Genomic DNA, 23,198 nt, shown 5'->3' with positions numbered 1-23,198 from the left:
TGTTTTTTACGTGTACAATTCAAGCATTCATATACATTGTATGATTTACACAATGTAATAGTAGCCATTATGTAGATACCCCATTGCAAAGCTGAGCAGAATGCTGTATTATTAGATACAGATTGTCAGAACCTTGTACCACTAGACATAGACTGTCAGAGATTGAGCGCTGTGATTAGCTATTTTTTTTCTGTTTGAATAGAGGTAGATCCCCTTATTTACAGCAGCTCTCATCGACTTAGTAGGTTCATTGTGCATGAGCGCATCCGTGCCGCTTTATGTTTAGTGAACTTGCAAAAAATATGATCTACAGGCTGCGGAACAGTGGCGCAGTTTGAGTCTTCTTATCATTATCTATAATAATAAACGGGACAAATTGGATTCTGATGTTGCCTTGCTCATTCTCCTAATCTGACCCACTGACGGTGCCTTATCAATATCCCAAGGTTCTAGTCATTGGACAGGCCGCCCCCGTTGTGTGTCGATGAAACTTTAAAGTAGAAGGTTGACGATTAAAGGAAGCTAAATGCTCATCTGAGGATTCAGAGTCCGTCTTGTGTGTAAACAGAAGCTCGAAAGTACGTTTCAAATGAAATCTTTGTTTATTACGTTCTTCATACCAAAAAAAATGAAAACTCGATTATACTCTAAATAAATTCCTAAATAATACACTAACAATAATGTTTATCATCTTTTATTTATCAGTACAGTAAACAGATTTTGTTTTTAGAAAAAACGGCTTCCTCAGCGCTGACATTTGTTTATTATTTATGAAGTAAAGATGTTAAAAGTTAAAATACTTCATTATTTAAGATTTCCATTTAGAAACATCTCTTGATTGAAGCATTGCACACTAACGTCTGTTGATTAATTCAGATGTTCCCCGCGTTCTCACTGAGGGCCCCCAGCGGGAGCATCTGAATTCATGTTAGATCTACTTTGATATAACATGGTGGCTTGGTCAGATCCGTACAAAGAAAGCCGGGCCAGGGAGCATGCATGGGATCACTCTGTCTGGGATTTAAATGGTAACTGGACACATGAATTCCCAGAGCTGGGGGGTTCCAGAAATGACTTTTTATTTTGTTATGTTTGGTGGAACAAGTGAACCTGTCACCTGCGCAGTCAGTGATGTTTTGAAGTAAAGAAACAAGAGGCAATGATTATATAAATACAGAATCAGGGTATGAGGCAGAGGCAATTATTTCCAGGGGTATTATTTCATTGTTGCAAAATATTAGTTTCAAAGGAGACGTCAGTTAAGAGGGAGTTAACAGTTGCAACAGTCGGGGAGGGATGTCTTGGTTTTTGGCAGGACAGGATTGGTAAACCCATCCCCGATGACCCCCCAAGACATCCCTCAATTGTAGACATTAATTTCTACTTTAATTTAAATTAATTTGTGTCAGCAGCACACCTACAAACTTTATAAACAGGCTCAGGATTTTATATTATTTCTTGTCAATAACAATTACAACAGTAATGGAATAATTGATTGCAGGATGAGACAATCGCTGGCGCTTCCTCCTGCAGGCACTGAATAACAACCCGATGTCTGACTCTAAGTGAGGAAGATGCTGGGTACCTCTCTCCTTCCCCTATATTGTGTACTGTGCTCGTAATACAGTGACTGCAGAGTATGGTGACCGGATGTACTGGGAGAGTAACATTGCATCATGGGGTATATGGCCACGTGTCCTGTGTATAAGGATAAGCACCAACGAAGACATGCTTCAATCTGACACGTGCACCCCCTTATGACTGAAGAGGGGGCCGGAAAGGGGGTGAAATCGCTGGACCAGTGAGGAAGGGTGCAATCACGCAAATGCAGCTGGAGGGCAAATTCAAACCCTTGATAGTGATTTGGCGTAAATTAGGCGCATATGGTGTAAAGCTGGATGTATTTCGAGATACAGCTCTTTTTTAAGAGCAATCTACGACTATTCTGCAATCAACTCTGCGCCCGATCTATTCATTTGGTTAGAGAGTGTGGTTACAATTACTATAGCCTTAATAATAATAATAATAATAATAATAATAATAATACTAATAATAATAATACTAATAATAATAATACTAATACATCGGCACAAACAGGACCTGAAGAAACTTTTTACAAATTTCCACAACTAATATGAAAATGGCGTCCGTCAGGGTATCTCAGTCTTTGTTTTCAATTTGTCATTTGCATTCCATAGATAATTCATATTTATTTAGTAAAACCGAGCCCTGGCTTTTTAAACCTGTCAATATGAATTTGTGCAAAAACAATCGCTGCTCTGTCTTTCTGATTTATTGCACTCGAATGATAAAATGAAATAATCAATGACTTCATGTCTGCTGGTGTGTAACAAGTCACTGGGCTAAATACACAACAAAAGCAGCGTTGGCCTTGATTTGTTATCGTTTAAGGACTAGAGTTTGGGACAGAAGTTTAAGCTAAATCACCTACATTTTATAAAAACACAACAGAACTAGAACCCTGTAATCTGCGGAATCACTGGGAACTATTTTTTTTTTTATGACAAACTATTGGTGGGGTTTTGGTTTTGAAAGATTTAAAATTCGGTACTGCAAAAAGCACTATAAAAATAAACTATGTGCACAAAACATTTTCATAAGTAAATGGGAATTTTACATGTTATAGGGATCAGAACTAGGGGGACCTACTAACCAATCAAATACCAGGGCGGAAACATTTCTTAAAACAGCCTCCAGGTATTTTGTTGGTTGATAGGTACAATCAATCAGAGCATTAGGCTTTGTACATAGACGCATTCATTTTAAGCATTTACTGCGTGTTCTTCAAGCCTGGTAAATGCGGTTTAATAGCCCAAAAAATAACTTACGAGAAGGGAATCCTTTGTTTCACATTTGCAACATTACCAGTAGAATTCAGAAGCATCGTCGCTCGTTACAGAACAATGACGTTCTATGGGAGAGCACATTAAGTCCACGGTAACCATTGCTGCAGGGAGGGTTCTAAAATGTGTGTCTGACACTTTGTTAGAAGTGAGGGCAAATGTGCACTTTTGACCAATGTAGTTTTACAACATCCGTGTGTATGAGCCTTTAGAGAGTAGAAAAGAATTTATGCAGCGGAGGCTAAGTAAGGATTTTTTAATTCCCATTGGATTATGTTTTGAGTGAAATTTTTATAGACAAACAGCAAAGTTTTAAATGGACTATCCAAAGGGGTTGGTATTATTAGGGTGAACTTCACTCATTACTCCGCCTGGAAGATTCTCCTTATAATACGAGTCAGTTCAGGTTGGCTGGCATGGTTAAGGCGGGCGTTTGCATCTATGTCTTTATTTAACACTTTTAAATTCTAGACTTTCAAAAGCATTACACCTTAACGGGTCTGGAATGCCCTTCTACCCATGTTATACATCTGTCCATGTAAAACAAACCTTAGGCCTCGTTTGAATTCACGGAGTGTTGGACATAACTAAGATGTGAATGTAACAATCAAGCTTATTAGCATGAAAGTGATCTCAACCTAAAAAACATGCTTGCTACGCCAAATCCTTGACACTTGCAAGGGAAACCCCTATAGGCAAACAAAGGGGGGGGGGGGGTTCCCTAGTGCCTGGAAACCCCCTCCAAGCCTGGGGCACTGTATAATTGAGAAGACTGGACCCTGCCTCTGCTTCACACGGTTCTGCTTGAAAAGGGAGAGCTGAGTGCACCTAACAGTAGTGCACGCAGCATTGCCCATGTATATTATAGGGATAGGAAGAGTTGGAGAGCAGCCGAGAACTGTCTAATATTATAGCCACGCCCCCACGCATGCTGGTCACGCCCACTGGAGGCTTGGTGTGGAAAACCCCCCTCTACAAATCCTGCGTTTGCCCCTGACCCTAAAATTTTTATCATTAGTTTGGTTTATAAACCCAAGTCTGGGATATTTAATGTTGCCGGTGACAGTAAAGAGCCGATGTTCTATTTAACGGTTTCCATGTCAGTGGCACAGTTTAATTTTTTTTTTTACAAAGTCATATTTTTGCAGATAAGCAGGAACGGTAAGGTGCCCCTCTGAATAATGTGCTCTGGCAAACACAAGACTCACAGCACAAGAGACCACTTAGCTCCTCTAAAACAGTTGAATGCAAACGATATAGAGCTTTATAGCATCGCACTGTTCTGTGTATGGAAGATTTGTATCAGTCTGCATGCAATAAATGTATTCATTTACTCAGTTTTTGCTCTAATCAAATATTCATTTACGTGGGTTTCATTCCATTAAAGAGAGTATTATACAAAGGTGAGCAAAACTGTAGATTTAGTTTAAAGCCTAATCTGGTTCTCTGGGGGTAATATCGACTATATAAAAACTGTATAAATGATATTCCGTAACACTAAAATATGCTTATAGGCCCCTTGTGCGCGTTCACTTGCTTTATAACCTACAGTGAAATGCATGACTGGCTTAATAAGCAAGGCATTTGGAGAGGATTTTACACAGAGTAAAGATCTCACAAATTCTCAGAGAGCCGAAAATCCTTCAATAATAGTAATTCTCCCTCAGGACACACATTTTAGAAGAGAAAATGCTGGTAAATCATTGTGTGAAGAAAATGGAGAAAACAGAAAGTTGCTGGATAAATAGAAATTCTGTGTTTTTAGAGTTTATAAGCTACATACACAGGGGCCGGATATTAACACCTGGGTGTACGAGCTCTGACATAGGTGAACGGAGAGGATTGGCGACAGAGGTCACTAGTGGGCTGTATATCTTTAATGAATGTGTTTTACCATCTAATATAAAGATCACTGTTATTCCATCTCTTTTATGTTTAGAGTCTTATTATATAACTTTGTAGCCTTTCATAAGTCTTCCATATTATATTCGACAGGCAAAGGCTTTGTGCCACAAACCTATCTAGCCCAAAGGCCACTCCTTGCCCCAGCCTCGCCTTATAACACAGTGAGTAGAAAGCTGTCATTCTACCTATATATGACATTCATCTAATGGTCCCAACACCACCCTTCACTCACCTAACTGTCCTATGCCACCCTCCACTCACCTAACTGTCCTATGCCACCCTCCACTCACCTAACTGTCCTATGCCACCCTCTACTCACCTAACTGTCCTATGCCACCCTCCGCTCACCTAACTGTCCTATGCCATCCTCCACTCACCTAACTGTCCTATGCCACCCTCCACTCACCTAACTGTCCTATGCCACCCTCCACTCACCTAACTGTCCTATGCCACCCTCCACTCACCTAACTGTCCTATGCCACCCTCCACTCACCTAACTGTCCTATGCCACCCTCCACTCACCTAACTGTCCTATGCCACCCTCCACTCACCTAACTGTCCTATGCCACCCTCCGCTCACCTAACTGTCCTATGCCACCCTCCACTCACATTATGGTCCCACGCCACCCTCCACTCATCTAACTGTCCTATGCCACTCTCCACTCATATAACAATCCCACACTACCCTCCACTCACCTAAAGTTCACACATAATCCTCCACTCACATTATGGTCCACCACTCCGTCCACTCACCTAACGGTCCCACACTACCTCTCTTTATCAAACGGTCCCACAACAACTGTCCACTCAAATAATGGTCACACGTCTTCTCCACTCATCTAGCGGTCCCATGCCATCCTCCAATCATTTAAGGGTGCTCTTATCCTCTGATGTAGTGGTACACTGCCACCTAGCACTCATCTAACGGCCCTTAGCTAAGCTCCACTCATCTAATGATCCCACCCCACCCTCCACACATCCAATGGTCTCACACCTTCTCCAGCTCCCATAAGGATTAGGTTCTAGGGAACTATTTTACAGTTTGAGGAGTCAACCAGTAACGTGTGGATCCTGTTCAGTTTAGACGCAAGGAAAGTGTTAACCTTATGTGCATCCAGGACAGCAAACTGCCCCGTCCATATATACTGTGTGTGTATATATATATATATATAAACTACAGCAGACTAAGAGCGGGATATCTGCCTCCCTGCTAACTCACGTGCACCAAATGTCCATTATAGTTGTTACTATTGTATCTATTCATGTTTCACTGTTTTTATATATCGGATTAAAGGCTAATTGGCTTTAATCACACGGAGCACAATCATCTGCTGCTGTTGAAGTCATCCGACGAGTATTCACTTGTAAGCGGCTGTGACTAGTGTGTACGACGCGGAGCAGCTCAGTGTATCGGAGCTTTACCTTCTGTTTGTTAAATTCTAAGCGTGTCTAAGGTGCTTCATATTACAGGGAAATTTCCATCAATTATTTTATGAGCCAGAATTATTACCTCACCTCACCGTGCACTTCTACATTAAGATCTCACTGTACCTATCGGTGGTCCATCAGTGGTATTTAAAGGGTTGGGGCCACTGATACTTTCTTTGATATTCAAAATAAAGAATTTGAGAGCCCCAAATGAAAGTTTGCAGACGGGCACCACCGGATTCAGGAACCGAACCTGCAGACACAAACGTGATAACCCTGGAGAAGTCACCAGCTAGAAGTGATGCATAACAATAGCCCTGACTGCATAGACATCAGTTTAATGCTACTGTAAACTAGAATCACAAAAGCCGTACTCAATAATTCACCAGCCCAGGCTCTCTCGGAGATGCTGACTAGCAGAACAAGCTCTTTAGTCTCCCAAGTCTCAGGAGCAGTGTACAGTTAGACTTACAATTCAATCCATTATGTGAATAAGATGTAGATGCAGTTTAAAACATGTTTCAAAACACTAACTCAATTAAATCGTAGAGCTCTTGTGTCATCAGAACATTGCATAATCTACTTATCCGGGCATTAGTATTCCTAGCACGGTGTCGGATACACTGCTCAGAGGTGTCCGACCAGCTGTACATACCCTGTATTCCTACAGACAGCACATTGGGAGTATTTGTATTTATAGTACCAGGGGGGTGGGGAAATATTCTATTTACATGTCACTTATCAGCTTAATACTTCCTGTGCTTGTAATAACATAACGAGACGCTGGTATTTGACAACGTGATCCAAACATGTGTGGACTATAAACCCAAACTGGTCAATGTGGAAAATAGTGTCTGAGGGGGTTATCTCTCAAGGGGCTAAAATATAAAAGTTGTTTTCCTAAGCGTGATGATTTTTATGAGCGCAGACAGAAGTGACCGCTTCCCACGGTAAGAAAAGTCCAAATTTGAGTTTGGACTTTTTAAACAAAGACAAACAAAATATCAATGGCGGGGAAGTCCGCTACGACCAATTTTTTGCAAAGATGTGCCCTTTTACAGAAACCACGCCCCTTTCAGTGCCGGAAATCGGGACTGTAATCGGGGTATTGGCAGGTATGCATGGAGGATCTGGTAAGTCTTGCAAGAGTTGATGGCATGGTGAAGTGGACAATGGCTGGCTGGGCTGCAGGGAGAGGCATTTGCCCCCTGGGCCAGTCCCATGGTGGAATACCTTGGGCTGGATCACTGTGCTACTTGCATTTTACTAAAATTTGCCTTCCAGACCCTGGAATTAGCTGAACCAGCTTATGTCCAAACCTGCAACCCCTATTAACACTAAGACGCCAAGCCCGGGTAATCTGGGGGGCTATTCTTTATATGTGTTTAATGTAAATATTAATAGATGAATACATAAAAGTTTGACAGGACTATATCTAGCTTCTAAACCGATTACTAAGCCTGATGGTGAAGCCTAATATAGAGCAACATGTACTCTGCATGATACAAGTGTACAGTTCCTGCAATAAACTATCTGCATGATCTTTGTCTGCCCCTCTCTCTCTCTCTCTCTCTCTATTCACCTGGTTACCTTCGAGTAACGACTGTGTCCTACAGAATTTTTATTAAAAGGTATTCAAACCTCAAAGTATTTTGTTTAATTGTGTCTAGAGGGAATTCCTATACCAGACGCTCGTAAGTTTTAGTCACCCTTTCTGTACAGGCTATGAGGGGTCTGTCGTACCCCTGCCCATATTTGTCTGTGTGATATTATGTGACCTTGCCCCTCCTCAGATTGATAGATTCCCCTTCTCACTAGGCCACACCCACACACATTTGTATTACGACATTGTTATAAAACATGAACAAAGACTAAAGCTGGGTACACACTACACGGTTTTCGTCCAATAATCGGCTGAAACAGCCGACATACGACCGCTCGTTCAAAAGTTGGGTCATTGTGTGCAGTGACACGATGGTCGAAAGTCTGCCCAAATGGACGATTGTCGCCTCATTTGGTTGGTCGTACCGTTTAATATTTTCATTCCAATCTCGTTTTTGTTGTGTAGTGTGTATAAACTTCCGACCGATCCACAACAGTGTGTATGAAATTACAGTCATTGCTCACGACAACATGGCTGTAAAAAGTCGCTAAAGGGACGTCCGCTCTTCCCTTTATTGTCCTAAACAAGGCTAGTGTGTATGCAGTCCATGGACCGAGTGATCGGAACATCGATCGCATGTAAAATCGATCGGCATAAAAAGTTGGTGGAAAATTCTGTAGTGTATACCCAGCTTAAGTGACATCACTTAGAACTTAGTGTGGTTGGCAATTCCTACACACATTGGCAGACCAGATTGTTGCAGACCAGATTGCTGCAGACCAGAACAAAATTTGACCTGTCTCTATATTAACCTCCACACTGAGCTCTTTCAGGCTAGTTCAGTCTAAAATAAACCAAATTAATTAAAATGCAATCAGTATGAGCAGTATAAAAGTGACAGAAGTGCTTTCGCACAGTCAATGGAATTATGGGACGGAGACACAAACAATGGTTCTATGCCTGAAAAGTTTACCTTGTCTAGAACTAGTAACACCAGTATGTAAGGTAAACTGCTGTAACAGATACACATTCATCTTAATATCTACATCATACAAATGCACGCTGTAGGTAAACTACAAATAGATTATCGTTTATCAAACCATTCGATTCAAACCTCATATTTTTTCACTTATTTACAGACACTGGGTCATCCTGTCCTTCAGCATCTGTCTCTCTGGAATCTGACTCACACATTGCTTCCCCTCACCTCTGGAAGGAAACACACTGTGTGTGTATTTGGAGGTATTTTTGTTATCACCGTATCCATTTAATCTCTCCAATGATTACTTGTTTTTACACCTTATAACGGATCCGGAGTGTGCAAACAGCTTCCACCTATAAAACAATACCAAAACTTAGCCAAGGAATAAACAGGCAAAAAGAAAGAGAAACTCTCTCTGCGCCCGTAAAACGAATGTTATTTTCTGTTCAGCAGTTCATGTTACCGCTGTTCATACTAATTAATTAAAGGAGCTGTTTCAGTAATGTGCAAAGAGGGAATCTGAGAAACTGAGCAGGCTTTTAGGTCTCCGAGAGAAGTTAAGTCAATCCGGACGCAAGCAATCAAATGTAATGAAATCACTTGTCAGTGCTAAGCTTGCAAAAACTGTGAAGTTTGACTGGGGAGTAAAAGGATTATAATTAGATTTCCAATAGGATAATAACTAAATGGCAGAGCGCAGTAAAGAGAAAATATTACTTTCTTGGCTAATGGCTGCTGCTGTTCAGTTTAGTTTAGACATTTTTTTTTCTTATCGGTGCACTTGTAAGCTGCGCTAATTTAATTTGCTTTTACCAGCAAAAAAAAAACAAAACACTACTCCTTCATTCCTACTTGAATGTCATTTGCAAAAATCATTGATTCGAAGGTGATCCAACAACGCCCAATGTTTATTTTATGCAAAGTGGGGGATGGGTGTATACAGTGGATACAAGGAACGGGGTCTGGTGGGCACTGAGCCAATGGCAGGGGGAACACAGTGGGCATCTGCGAAGCCACGGCTGTCAGTAGTGGAATCACACTGAGTCGTTATTAGAGATTGTCAAAGTCGAATAATTGGATGAAAGAAAGTATATTGATTAATATTGTTTTACGTGCGATTGCGATCAGTACGCCACGTGTCATGACGCAATCGCATGATAAATGACGCACGCATACACTCGCACTTACACATTCACTTGTATATAGTTCATTTTTATAATAGTTCCAATCCACAGTCGCTTATGAACAAATGTTATTTAGTTTATAGTTAAATACTGTAATGTTATATGCACTTTAGTGATATTTAGAGTTCAGGTCACAGGAAGCATGTCAAGTTTGGCATCATTCTAATCCCCTATTTATCCGCAGTCATCCGGTTCATTCGCTGAAAGGATCGCACATTCCATATGCTAGTTATGGATGATAGGGAATAAATGGTTAGAATGATATTGTCTGTGTAATGCTAATAGACCAGTTTAAACTAGTCCTTGGCGGGAAAATTAGTATGCATCTTCTGGAGAGCTGACCCCCACCCTTGGAAAGTTGACCCCCGCCCTTGGAGGGTGAACTGACCTATGGACTGCATTACACTGGACCCTCCTGTAACCGGAACCTATGGAAACATGCCAAATCATCTGTATTGTTTTCACTGTATCACTGAGTGTATATAACACGGGCTCTGGGACCAGCAGGCAGTCACACTGACCACTGACTTCAGGACTGAATTACTGTATGCTGGACCCAGCATTGCGCAGTACCGTGCAGCGTATGTTTCGGCTGTACTGTACTTATTTATTTATCGAACGGTGATACTTTTGCTAAATAAATTGCTTGTGCTTTGGAACCACACAAATCGCATAGAGAATAATTATTGGAAAACGATTAAATTACTTTAATAAGATGATATTGATCGGTATCTGAGTCAACAGTGCTGGGTTGTCATGTGCAGACATTTTATTACGGAATACAAGTATTGTATAATGTGTAGGGATCAGTCTACACATTAAACATGATATGCAACACTGGTGCAAAGGGAAAAGATGTTGCCCATAGAAACCCAATGTTTGCAGGGCCTGATTAAGGTGTGAACGAGTGCTACTGAGGGTGAAGATGTGACAGGGGAGGGGGCTGTCGCACCTGTTCCTGGCGCCATCCTCATCTCTCCTACTCGCTTACCCTCAAGCGCCCGCCCAAGGAGGACTCATTGTCTTCAGCCTTTTGCATGGGATTAAAACCTCATTACATGTTTCTATCATGCTTTCTATTTTATTTTGGACAGCAACTATTCTCTAATATTTTAAAATGGATTTGAGTTAATACCTCTCCCTGTCACAATTTTACACCCCCAAATGTCTAACGCCCTAGGCTGCCGTCTAGTCAGCCTATTGGATAATCAGGACCTGGATGTTTAAATCCATGCTGTAAACTGCACTAGGAAATGATCGTTACAATCTGATTGGTTGCTATGAGCAACACCCACCTCTACCCTTATATATATGCATAGTACATGATCCTCATTACAGTTATCATATGAAACAATTTAGCTTGTGATGATTCCGTTACATTTAACTAAACATTACAAGCTGCTTTCATAGAATTGTTTTATTGTGCTGCAAATATTTAAAATAATACAATTCCTTTAAGTTTTACCGAACAATAAAATGACATATAAAAATAAGCTGGAATATTCAGTATGTGCCCTGTTGATGCCCCGGGGTATAATTAACCAACGAGTTCTCTTCTAGATTCGCACATTTCACTCACAAATCCCCTTTGTATGCAAAAGGTCAGAGGAAAAATGACAAGCACACAACCTGACAAGGAAAGATCAGATGTGACCCAGATGGTCGAGGCGGAATAGTCTCCTATAAATCAGTAAATTACTCAGTTTTATGTTCAGCTGCTTTCCGTAGAAAACACCGGGCAATAAAAGAGAATATGGCAAGTTCAATTCCAGAGGGTTTAAGGCAGAGCGTCTATAATCCCGAGCTAGGATAGGAGACAATGTCGGAGGTTCTTGTGGGACACGACGGATCAGAGAGGCTGCAGTATCTTACCTTGCATGGGTGGGCTGTCAAGTTGGGAACCGTTGTGTTCTGTCTCCATCTCGGGGATGCAGGCATCTGAAAGACATCAAGCAACCATTACTTGTATGTGTGTAGCCGCACGTATAGTGCGCAATTAGCATAATACCGAATGCAAAACATCAGACAAGGTTCTGTAGTGTGTTTGTTAGATAGGATACGTAGCCTTCATATATGTCCTGCGATATACCCCCAAGAGTCCTAATTGTCACTGTACAGCGCAGTTTAAAGGGACTGTGCGTTATGGGTGGAAGACACGAATAAGTAAATACAGATAGACCGGCATGCTGCTGTATGCACCGCTACCCTCAGATAGCCCTCACATATCAGGTGTTCGTGATTTCATCCGTCCTTCATACAGAAACAAGACGCGACTAACCCCCTCATGTCCAGGTGTTCATCCCCTTCGGAACCAACTAAATTGTTTAACAATTAGGTCACTCTTCTGGGAGATTTATGCTGTGACTTTGAAGTTGTCTCTTATAACAATAACAGTAAGAATAATTAAACTCATTATAAGTAGAGATGGGCGGGTCCGGTTCTCCGAGAACCGAATCCACCCGAACTTTGGGTATCCGAGTACCGAGCTGAGCAGCTCGGTACTCTCCCGCCAATTCCGAATCCAAATCGAGGCCGAACGTCATTGTGACGTCGTCGGATCTCGGGACTCGGTTCTCGCGATACTTCAACTTTATAAATACACGCCTCCACAGCAATCCATCGCCATTTGACAGAGGGAGAGAGCAGGGTGTAGTCATAGGCTAATTAGAGCAGGGACAGAGAAAGAATACAATATTGTTCTTGCAATTGCTCTAACCAAAATCGCTAGTGCAGAGAGGAGGATAGAGGTTTATTATTTTTTCTTCATATTTGGCACTCCCCAGCGCTTTTGGGTTGTCCCCCATAATTGTGCATTAATATTTCTGGCTGTCAAAAGTCATATCTGTCAGCAGTATCTACTCAATAAATGTTAGCACTCCTCAGTGTTTTTGGGGTGTCCTCTCTAATTGTGCATTAATATTTCTGGCTGTCAAAAGTCATATCTGTCAGCAGTATCTACTCAATAATTTTAAGCACTCCTCAGTGTTTTTGGGGTGTCCTCTCTAATTGTGCATTAATATTTCTGGCTGTCAAAAGTCATATCTGTCAGCAGTATCTACTCAATAATTTTAAGCACTCCTCAGTGTTTTTGGGGTGTCCTCTCTAATTGTGCATTAATATTTCTGGCTGTCAAAAGTCATATCTGTCAGCAGTATCTACTCAATAAATTTTAGCACTCCTCTGTGTTTTTGGGGTGTCCTCCCTAATTGTGCATTAATATTTCTGGCTGTCAAAAGTCATATCTGTCAGCAGTATCTACTCAATAATTTTAAGCACTCCTCAGTGTTTTTGGGGTGTCCTCTCTAATTGTGCATTAATATTTCTGGCTGTCAAAAGTCATATCTGTCAGCAGTATCTACTCAATAAATTTTAGCACTCCTCTGTGTTTTTGGGGTGTCCTCCCTAATTGTGCATTAATATTTCTGGCTGTCAAAAGTCATATCTGTCAGCAGTATCTACTCAATAAATGTTAGCACTCCTCAGTGTTTTTGGGGTGTCCTCTCTAATTGTGCATTAATATTTCTGGCTGTCAAAAGTCATATCTGTCAGCAGTATCTACTCAATAATTTTAAGCACTCCTCAGTGTTTTTGGGGTGTCCTCTCTAATTGTGCATTAATATTTCTGGCTGTCAAAAGTCATATCTGTCAGCAGTATCTACTCAATAAATTTTAGCACTCCTCTGTGTTTTTGGGGTGTCCTCCCTAATTGTGCATTAATATTTCTGGCTGTCAAAAGTCATATCTGTCAGCAGTATCTACTCAATAATTTTAAGCACTCCTCAGTGTTTTTGGGGTGTCCTCTCTAATTGTGCATTAATATTTCTGGCTGTCAAAAGTCATATCTGTCAGCAGTATCTACTCAATAATTTTAAGCACTCCTCAGTGTTTTTGGGGTGTCCTCTCTAATTGTGCATTAATATTTCTGGCTGTCAAAAGTCATATCTGTCAGCAGTATCTACTCAATAAATTTTAGCACTCCTCTGTGTTTTTGGGGTGTCCTCCCTAATTGTGCATTAATATTTCTGGCTGTCAAAAGTCATATCTGTCAGCAGTATCTACTCAATAATTTTAAGCACTCCTCAGTGTTTTTGGGGTGTCCTCTCTAATTGTGCATTAATATTTCTGGCTGTCAAAAGTCATATCTGTCAGCAGTATCTACTCAATAAATTTTAGCACTCCTCTGTGTTTTTGGGGTGTCCTCCCTAATTGTGCATTAATATTTCTGGCTGTCAAAAGTCATATCTGTCAGCAGTATCTACTCAATAAATGTTAGCACTCCTCAGTGTTTTTGGGGTGTCCTCTCTAATTGTGCATTAATATTTCTGGCTGTCAAAAGTCATATCTGTCAGCAGTATCTACGCAATGGATTCAAAGCAGTCCACATATGATCTAAATGAGCAACCAGGTTCTGTCACCAGTCCTGATGTTAGTGTTCCCAGTACGTCATCTGGCCAAGGCGATGTCAAACAACAGAGTGTTTTCAAATTAGTGCAAAAAACAAAAACCAAAAAAAAATTTACTGTATTGAAGCGAAAACGAAGTGTAACTGAGCAAAAGTTAAGTGACGATAAAAAAAAAATTGCAAGCATGCCATTCTACACACGCAGTGGCAAAGAGAGAATGAGGCCTTCACCTTTGGCTATTAGTGGCAGATCCCAAAAAGTTACCCAGCCTACAATTGGTGCACAACTACTGTTACGCGTCAAAGCTGAGCTGCAAGATACCAGTGAGGCATTACAGGAGAATATTTGCTCTGATTCACAAATGACAACAATCCCTGTGGAGAGTCCATCCAACAGTGGGATGTCTAATCGTGAGCATTCTGCTGATGTGTGCCTTAATAGCCCGAGTGTAGCCGGTGATACCCAAATTGAGGATGCCACTTTGGAATTAGAAGAGGATGAGGGGGAGATTTGTGTAGGCGACGAGGGCGCTAATGAGGATGTTGATGAGGATGAGGTTGTTTGTGTAAGTCCTGCACCAGTGGCAGCAGTTCTGGCACGTGACAAGAAAAAGGCCATTGTCATGCCTGGGCATAAAACAAAAAAATCCACTTCTTATGTGTGGAATTATTTCTACCCAAATCCAGACAACAATTGTATAGCCATTTGTAGTGTATGTGAAGCCACAGTCAGTCGAGGGAGGGACCTTAACCATCTTGGAACCTCGTCTATATTACGCCATTTAACGAGAGTTCATGGCAAAGTGTTGGGAAAAGCTGAAAGTTCTTCCCAAAAGAATACAAGCACTCCCTCATCAGCTAAGACCCTCCGCTCACCGACATACCGACGGCCACAAAATACACCCACCACACCATCCTCATCAATATCCTCAGTAGCGCTCGGAGTTAGCCCGGCATCCCACTTAAGGCTGGATGACTCCGGCACTATTATTGATTCCTCTGAAGAAAGCGTTAGTCCTGCTGCTGCTGTTGCTGCTGCTGGGGGTGAATCGTCATCCCAGAGGCAGGTGAATAAAATGAGCAGTCCTACATTTCAGCAATTAACTGTGAAACAATCCTTTGCGAGGGGAAGCAAATATGACAGCAGTCACCCAGTCGCCAAGCGAATCACAGACGCCATGGCTGCAATGTTAGTGTTAGATCTGCGTCCAATCTCCACCATAAACGCAGCTGGTTTTTCACAGTTAATTGAGGTTTTGTGTCCGCGTTACAGAATTCCATCGCGACACCATTTCTCCCGTAAAGCTATTCCACAACTATACCAAAAAGTGTGTAAAAATGTAGAGATTGCGCTGAAAAATGCCATTCTGCCCACTGTTCACTTAACCACAGATATGTGGACAAGTGGAAGTGGCCAAACCAAAGACTATATGACTGTGACAGCCCACTGGGTTGGTCATTCACCTTCACCAGCAGGAACAGCAGCAGCATGTACACCACTACGTAACATTTGTCACAGGCAGGCCACTCTTTGTATCACCGGCTTCACTAACAGGCATACGGCTGACAATTTGTTACGCAAACTGAGAGATGTGATTGATGCATGGCTTATACCACTCGGACTCTCCCCAGGGTATGTCATTTCAGATAACGCCAACAATATAGTGCGAGCATTACAGCTGGGTGATTTCCAACATATTCCCTGTTTTGCTCACACCATCAACTTGGTGGTGCAGAGCTTCCTACGAAACAACCGTGAGGTGCAGGAGATGCTTTCGGTGGCCCGTAAAATTTCAGGCCATTTCAGGCATTCAGCCACAGCATGTAGGAGATTACAGCAGCTCCAAGAGCAGTTTAACTTGCCCTGCCACCAACTTAAGCAAGAGGTGGTAACTCGGTGGAATTCCACCCTGTACATGCTTCAGAGGATGGAGGAACAGCGCAAAGCCATCCAAGCATATTGCACAAGTCATGACATTGGGAAAGGAGGGGGGATGTATTTCACTCTTGCACAGTGGGGAATCCTTTCAGTGCTGTGCAAGGTGCTGAAACCATTTGAAGTTGTGACATGTGAGGTCAGTGCAGACTCTGCTAGTTTGAGCCAAGTCATTCCTTTAATTAGACTATTGGAAAAGCAGCTTGAGAAAATGAAGGAGGAGCTGAAAGCAAGCAATTCAGCAAAGTATGTTGGCCTTGTCGATCAAGTACTTAATTCGCTTCACAATGATCCTCGAGTTATTAAGATCTTGAACTCGGATCAGTACGTTTTGGCCACTGTGCTTGATCCAAGGTTTAAAACCTACATTGAGTCTTTACTTGTAAATGAGCGAGATGTGAACTTTTGCAAGGAGCTATTGCTCAGCAAGTTGGCCGCTGAACTGGGCCTCGGCTTGACGACGTGTCCTCCTTCACTTTCTCAAGCTGTTGCTCGTAAAAAATTAAATTTCCAAAAAAGAAGCAGGGAAGACACAGGGGGCAGACGAGAACAATTTAACATCTGGGCTGGTTTGAAGGATTTTTCAAAAAAAAGTGTCACTTTGCCCATAAGTCCATCCAATATGAGTATAAACATGCAAAGGATGGTGGAGGATTACTTTCAAGAGGTAGTTGATATGGAAATGTCAGACAGTCCCTTTCCTTACTGGGAAGAAAAGCAAGCTATTTGGAAACCCATGTACAAACTTGCTTTGCAATACCTAAGCTGCCCACCCTCCAGTGTGTACTCTGAACGAGTGTTCAGCACAGCAGGGAACTTAGTCAGTGATCGCCGTAGAAGGTTACTTCCCAAAAATGTGGAGAAAATGATGTTTATAAAAATGAACTACATCTTCCACGAGGAAGGCCTTCACCATCCAAGACATGCAAGCACTGACTGTTCTCTAATGGCGGATTCAAGCGGCGATGAATTGATAGTCTGTGATGATGACGATAACACTGATGAGGGTGAGGATGAAGCTGAAGATGATGCCGATAACATCTTTTTAAAACTTTCTATGTAAGTGTAGGGTGCAATCTACCCCCAAAGAGGAAAGGGACTTGTGGCATTTCCATATCACATACCATCTTGAAAGGCTGCTGTTAGGGCAATTTATCCTTAAGGGTAGGGTGTCATAGACAGAGTGACCCTAAACTGGCTTTGTCCATTTTTCATAATATTGTACAGTCTATAATGGCTGAATTTTTTAGTATTTTATACAAGTGGAGGGGGGCCTAGAGAGACAGAAACCAAACTGGCTTTCTCCATGTCAATTAATATTGTACAGTCTATAATGGCTGAATTTTTTAGTATTTTATACAAGTGGAGGGGGGCCTAGAGAGACAGAAACCAAACTGTCTTTCTCCATGTCAATTAATATTGTACAGTCTATAATGGCTGAATTTTTTAGTATTTTATACAAGTGGAGGGGGGCCTAGAGAGACAGAAACCAAACTGGCTTTCTCCATGTCAATTAATATTGTACAGTCTATAATGGCTGAATTTTTTAGTATTTTATACAAGTGGAGGGGGGCCTAGAGAGACAGAAACCAAACTGTCTTTCTCCATGTCAATTAATATTGTACAGTCTATAATGGCTGAATTTTTTAGTATTTTATACAAGTGGAGGGGGGCCTAGAGAGACAGAAACCAAACTGGCTTTCTCCATGTCAATTAATATTGTACAGTCTATAATGGCTGAATTTTTTAGTATTTTATACAAGTGGAGGGGGGCCTAGAGAGACAGAAACCAAACTGGCTTTCTCCATGTCAATTAATATTGTACAGTCTATAATGGCTGAATTTTTTAGTATTTTATACAAGTGGAGGGGGGCCTAGAGAGACAGAAACCAAACTGGCTTTCTCCATGTCAATTAATATTGTACAGTCTATAATGGCTGAATTTTTGGGTATTTTATACAAGTGGAGGGGGGCCTTGAGAGACAGAAACCAAACTGGCTTTCTCCATGTCAATTAATATTGTACAGTCTATAATGGCTGAATTTTTTGGTATTTTATACAAGTGGAGGGGGGCCTTGAGAGACAGAAACCAAACTGGCTTTTTCCATTTCTTTACATATTTAACTATAAGTGTAGGGTGTAATATACATTCAAAGACGATGGCTGCATTGCCAATATGCATAGATGGAGAGGAAGACAATCTGTTTTGTGTGTAGAATAGGCCTACCAACGAAGAATTAAACTGTTTTTTGGGATGATTTATTACCTCAACAATTAGATTACTTGTCTCTAAAACAGTTGGAGCACTAAATTGGGTTAATTTAGGCCCAAAAACATGGATTTTCCCAAAAAATAGCAAAACAAAACCAAACAAAACCAAAACCAAAACCAAAACACGCAATGGAGGTTTTGCAAAACCAAAACCAAAACCAAAACACGACGGTAATCCAGATCCAAAACCGAATCCAAAACCAAAACACGGGGGTCAGTGACCATCTCTAATTATAAGCAACATATTGCTTGTTTGGGCATTCTTTTGGTAGCAAATGGGAACAAATATAGATATTTTGTTTTTTTGGCAGACTGTATAGGGAAAGAAGCATCAGAATAGGAAACAATGTGTTAACCCATTCTTAGCGCTACTACTCCAAAAGTATCCTGATTTTTTTTTTCTACATCATTCTTCGGGGTAGTATATCATTACGGGTAACATCTGTCTGTATGGGCTGGAATAAAATATATATTTATACATGTTTCTGCTTCTGTCTTTTTGTTTTGTTTTGAACTGTCACTTTTTAAAAATGTAATTTTGATTAGCAGAGAATGTTATATAACATGCATTGCACGTACATACTACCTGGGTCTGTACCGCTAAGGCATTGTGTGGCGAGAAGTCTGTGTCCTACTAGACCTGCCCCCCCCCCCCCCCCCATCTCCCACAGGTAAACTCCGCGGCTGATCTCACCAGGGCGACTACTGGTGGCATTTGCTTGTATTGTACAACTGGCGCTGTCGCCAGGGCATACAAGGGTCGTTACTTACAACCCAGTTCCTGCCTGTACTGAAGCGGCACAAAGCGCCCAAAGAGCTAAAATGTATATATACATATGTGTGGACAAAAATGGAGGGAATAAATTCTCAAACCACAGACTATTACGTGTCATTTAGAAAGGGTTGAACATTCTTGTATAAGGGTATGAAACTGGGACAAACTAGGTAGACGATTACATTTAACGTCTCCCCTTGTTAAAATAAATAAATACAAATAAAGATGTCAAATATCTGCAACATTATCTCTGTTTTTCAGTGACATATTGTGAACTAAATGAATATAAACACAACTAAATGTGCTGGAAGCAGATAGACGTGCTATTTACCTCAGATAAAACAGCCTAGTGTATTTTCTTTGATAAACTGTATTCTTGTGAATGCCTCAGATTTGCACCCTGGGGTACTTTGATACCATCCCCCCCCCCCCCCCCCCATCCCCAATGTGATATTTTATGATCTTCAATATTCTGCATTTCCATCCATTGTCTGTGTCATTGCTGACAGCTGCCAGATAGAACTTGAATACAGTTCTGATAGTGTTTGCAGTATTTACAGTTATATACGTATAAACCTGTTACCGTTTAACATCCGGAGCCCCTCTCCGGTCGTGGCTTGTTTCAGCGCCTGCTCCACTTGCTCCCGTCGTTTGGACTCAAACTCCAAGGCCTCCTGTAATTTTCTTTTGGCCTTTTTCTCTTTCTTCAAGCGCTTCTGAATTGTTGCTGTAAGACACAATAAGATTGTCCGTGTTACGGTCCTCCCCAGTCTCCGAGGAATATGTTCCCAAAGAGGGTTTGATTGCACTCTCAGAGACACGCGTTTCAGCTAGAACAGGCCGCAACTCATTTCGCTCCAAGCAGATCCTGTAATCGGTTTCTCCAGGTAATAGCGGCATGATATCAAACGCTGCTACTATAATCCATTTAAAATGTACCGTGCCTGGTATATTATGCTGAGAATAATTCAGAGGTTCTGACTAATACACACAGCAAAAAGCAAAGAGCAATGTGATTTCTTTCTATGTCAGTCTGACATACACTGGAACCTGTGTACAGTAACTTACAATCTCTTTAATTAAAAATAGACGGTTTAGAGAGAACAATAATTATACCATTCGAGGGATTTTATTATTCAATAATCAATTGTGTTAAATGAGTCCTGTACATATGTACATATTATAACTGTAGATCCCTTAATAGAAGGCATGCACTTTGCAGAAGCAGACAATATACATGAGATAGCATCCCGTCAATTCCCTGGAACTAGAGACATGAGGGAGACACGAGGCACATTGTGCCTCATGGCTCTGTGATGACTCTAGCTTCTAGTGATCTGAATACTGTTTAATCCCACAGAATCTTTTCTCCCGACTTGTAAGCGACATCGACACTTTAAAGTACTTTCAAGAATAGATTACATAATCTGTTTCCTTCATTTACAAATGTATCTATTTAGAGCACGACTTCATGTAACCCCCAGAACATGACACAGTAAGTCACACATGTAACTACAAATCTTTGAAGTGTTATATGTGGTTTGGTAAATGCTTCGCTCATTCGTATCCCATTCATCTTCTAATCCTTTCAGATTTTTGACAAATGCGATTTCGCTAATCCTCAAAGTACCTCATCTCCTGCCTGAGACTCAGCAACTTCTCCTCCTCAATTATTTACATTCAGCATTTGCATCAGATGAAAGGGAGAGGGGTCACTCTCCCTCTGACAGATCAGAGACTCCTCAAATTGCTGTTATATCCCATATAACGTGTTCTGCTAATGTCGTGAAGAGACTTTACAGATGTGGAGGAAACAATCACCTTTCTAATTTCCACTTATATATAGGGCTGTATGTACATATGTACAGACTCCTATCCCATGTTCTATGTACAGACTCCTCCTATCCCATGTTCTATGTACAGACTCCTATTCCATGTTCTATGTACATACTCCTATCCAGTGTTCAATGTACAGACTCCTCCTATCCCATGTTCTGTGTACAGACTCCTATCCCATGTTCTGTGTACAGACTCCTATCCCATGTTCTGTGTACAGACTCCTATCCCATGTTCTGTGTACAGACTCCTATCCCATGTTCCATGTGCAGACTCCCTACCTGTGTCCTATGTATAGACTGCTATTCCATGTTCTGTGTACAGACTCCTATCCCATGTTCCATGTGCAGACTCCACCTATCCCGTGTTCTATGTACAGACTCCTATCCCGTTTTCTGTGTACAGGCTCCTATCTCGTGTTCTATGTACAGACTCCTATCCTGTGTTCTATGTACAGACTCCTATCCCGTGTTCTATGTACAGACTCCTATCCCGTGTTCTATGTACAGACTCCTATCCCGTGTTCTATGTACAAACTCCTATCCCATGTTCTATGTACAGACTCCTATCCCATGTTCTATGTACAGACTCCTATCCCGTGTTCTATGTACAGACTCCAATCCCGTGTTCTATGTACAGACTCCTATCCCGTGTTCTATGTACAGACTTCTATCCCGTGTTCTATGTACAGACTCCTATTCTGTGTTCTATGTACAGACTCCTATCCCATGTTCTATGTACAGACTCCTATCCCATGTTCTTTGTGCAGTCTCCATTCCCATGTTCTAAGCACAGACTGAGCATGTTACTGGTGGAATGATAACCTGAGATGAAGTTTATCCCCCATGAGTGTTATTCTGGTAGATTTGTTCTGCATATTGGCTCCAGCAGTGCAGATAAGACGATGAATAAGACGTTGGTCTTGAGATACGAGGCCACCGCGATATTACATTTAGAATACAATTATCCTCCTTTAATTCACCATGTCGTATTTTTCAGGTGGAAAATGATGTATTTGTATTTTATCTGTTTCCAGCAGGCTTATCCGGTTATAAATATGTTTCTTACCATGAGTAAGTGCATTTAATTAAGAATAATGTTCTGTTGGTGAAATCTATACTCAGTGCTGAGATATTTCATCCCCCGGAACGTACAAGAGCTAAAGTGGCCAAACTCATTTTTACAGCGTGTAGATGATATATTCAGACACGTGACTTTATATCCAGCTAATCTTCAAGGTCTGGAGAGTGAAATTAAACTATTTAAATCTTGGTAATTTTCAGGGAAAAAAAAGGACAGAAGGAAGTTAGTCTGCCAAAGAACGGTAAATTTCAGTATTATACTAATAAGTAGATAATAATATAAAATGTGAAGGGTAAGGCTGAGTCACATGTAAATTATACTGTAGTCGTTTCCTCTGGAAGTCAATGAACGGCGATCGTTACTGAAACTGATTTAGAGCAGAACAAAGTACATCTGCGCTCGCTGACGGCGGGAAAAACCCACATTGAACTTTCAATTCACCGATCACTTAAAGTCAGTGGAAGCTGCTATTATGTGTAATCACTTAATATTAATGTGAATGCAGCCATTTAATTCACAATCTCTGTGGATAATATTTACAAAGCACCGGAATTTATATTGGATTAAGCTGTTGTATATATCGGGTCCTGTCCTATACTAGTAACGGGACACAGTTGTGGTAAGTGTCTCCTTTTATGCAGGTTGGTGATGCTCCAAAAGCCAGAAAGAGAAAGAGAGGGATTTTATGCCCCTTGGTGGTAACGTCATACACAAAGGTGTAATGTTCAAGTGCCTCCGTCTATAATCACTATGAGGAGCACTGCTAAACAGTTTAATGAGTATGGGAATGAGAGACACAGGCATAAGAACCAAGTGACTCCACTTACAGTCACTGGCCCTGATTCATTAAGGAAAGTACTCTTTTTATTTACTTATGTTTTCTCCTGGACAAAACCATGTTATAATGCAAGGGGTGCATTTGAGTTTAT

At 41.2% G+C, this 23,198-nt stretch overlaps 1 protein-coding gene across 1 annotated transcript in view; it reads right to left on the bottom strand.

Annotated features, from left to right (window-relative positions):
* DACH2 (dachshund family transcription factor 2) overlaps positions 1-23,198 on the bottom strand; it is a 378,568-nt gene that overhangs the window by 9,113 nt on the left and 346,257 nt on the right. The window contains exons 10-11 of the mRNA XM_075186232.1: positions 19,934-20,077; positions 11,839-11,904 (exon numbers count right to left, since the gene is read on the bottom strand). Coding sequence (XP_075042333.1) covers positions 11,839-11,904; positions 19,934-20,077 — 210 coding nt within the window. The remainder of the gene's footprint in view (positions 1-11,838; positions 11,905-19,933; positions 20,078-23,198) is intronic.

The sequence above is a fragment of the Mixophyes fleayi genome, chromosome 9, assembly GCF_038048845.1.
Source record: "Mixophyes fleayi isolate aMixFle1 chromosome 9, aMixFle1.hap1, whole genome shotgun sequence".
NCBI classification, from domain to species: Eukaryota; Metazoa; Chordata; class Amphibia; order Anura; family Limnodynastidae; genus Mixophyes; species Mixophyes fleayi.
This window is presented reverse-complemented; position numbering and strand designations above follow the sequence as displayed.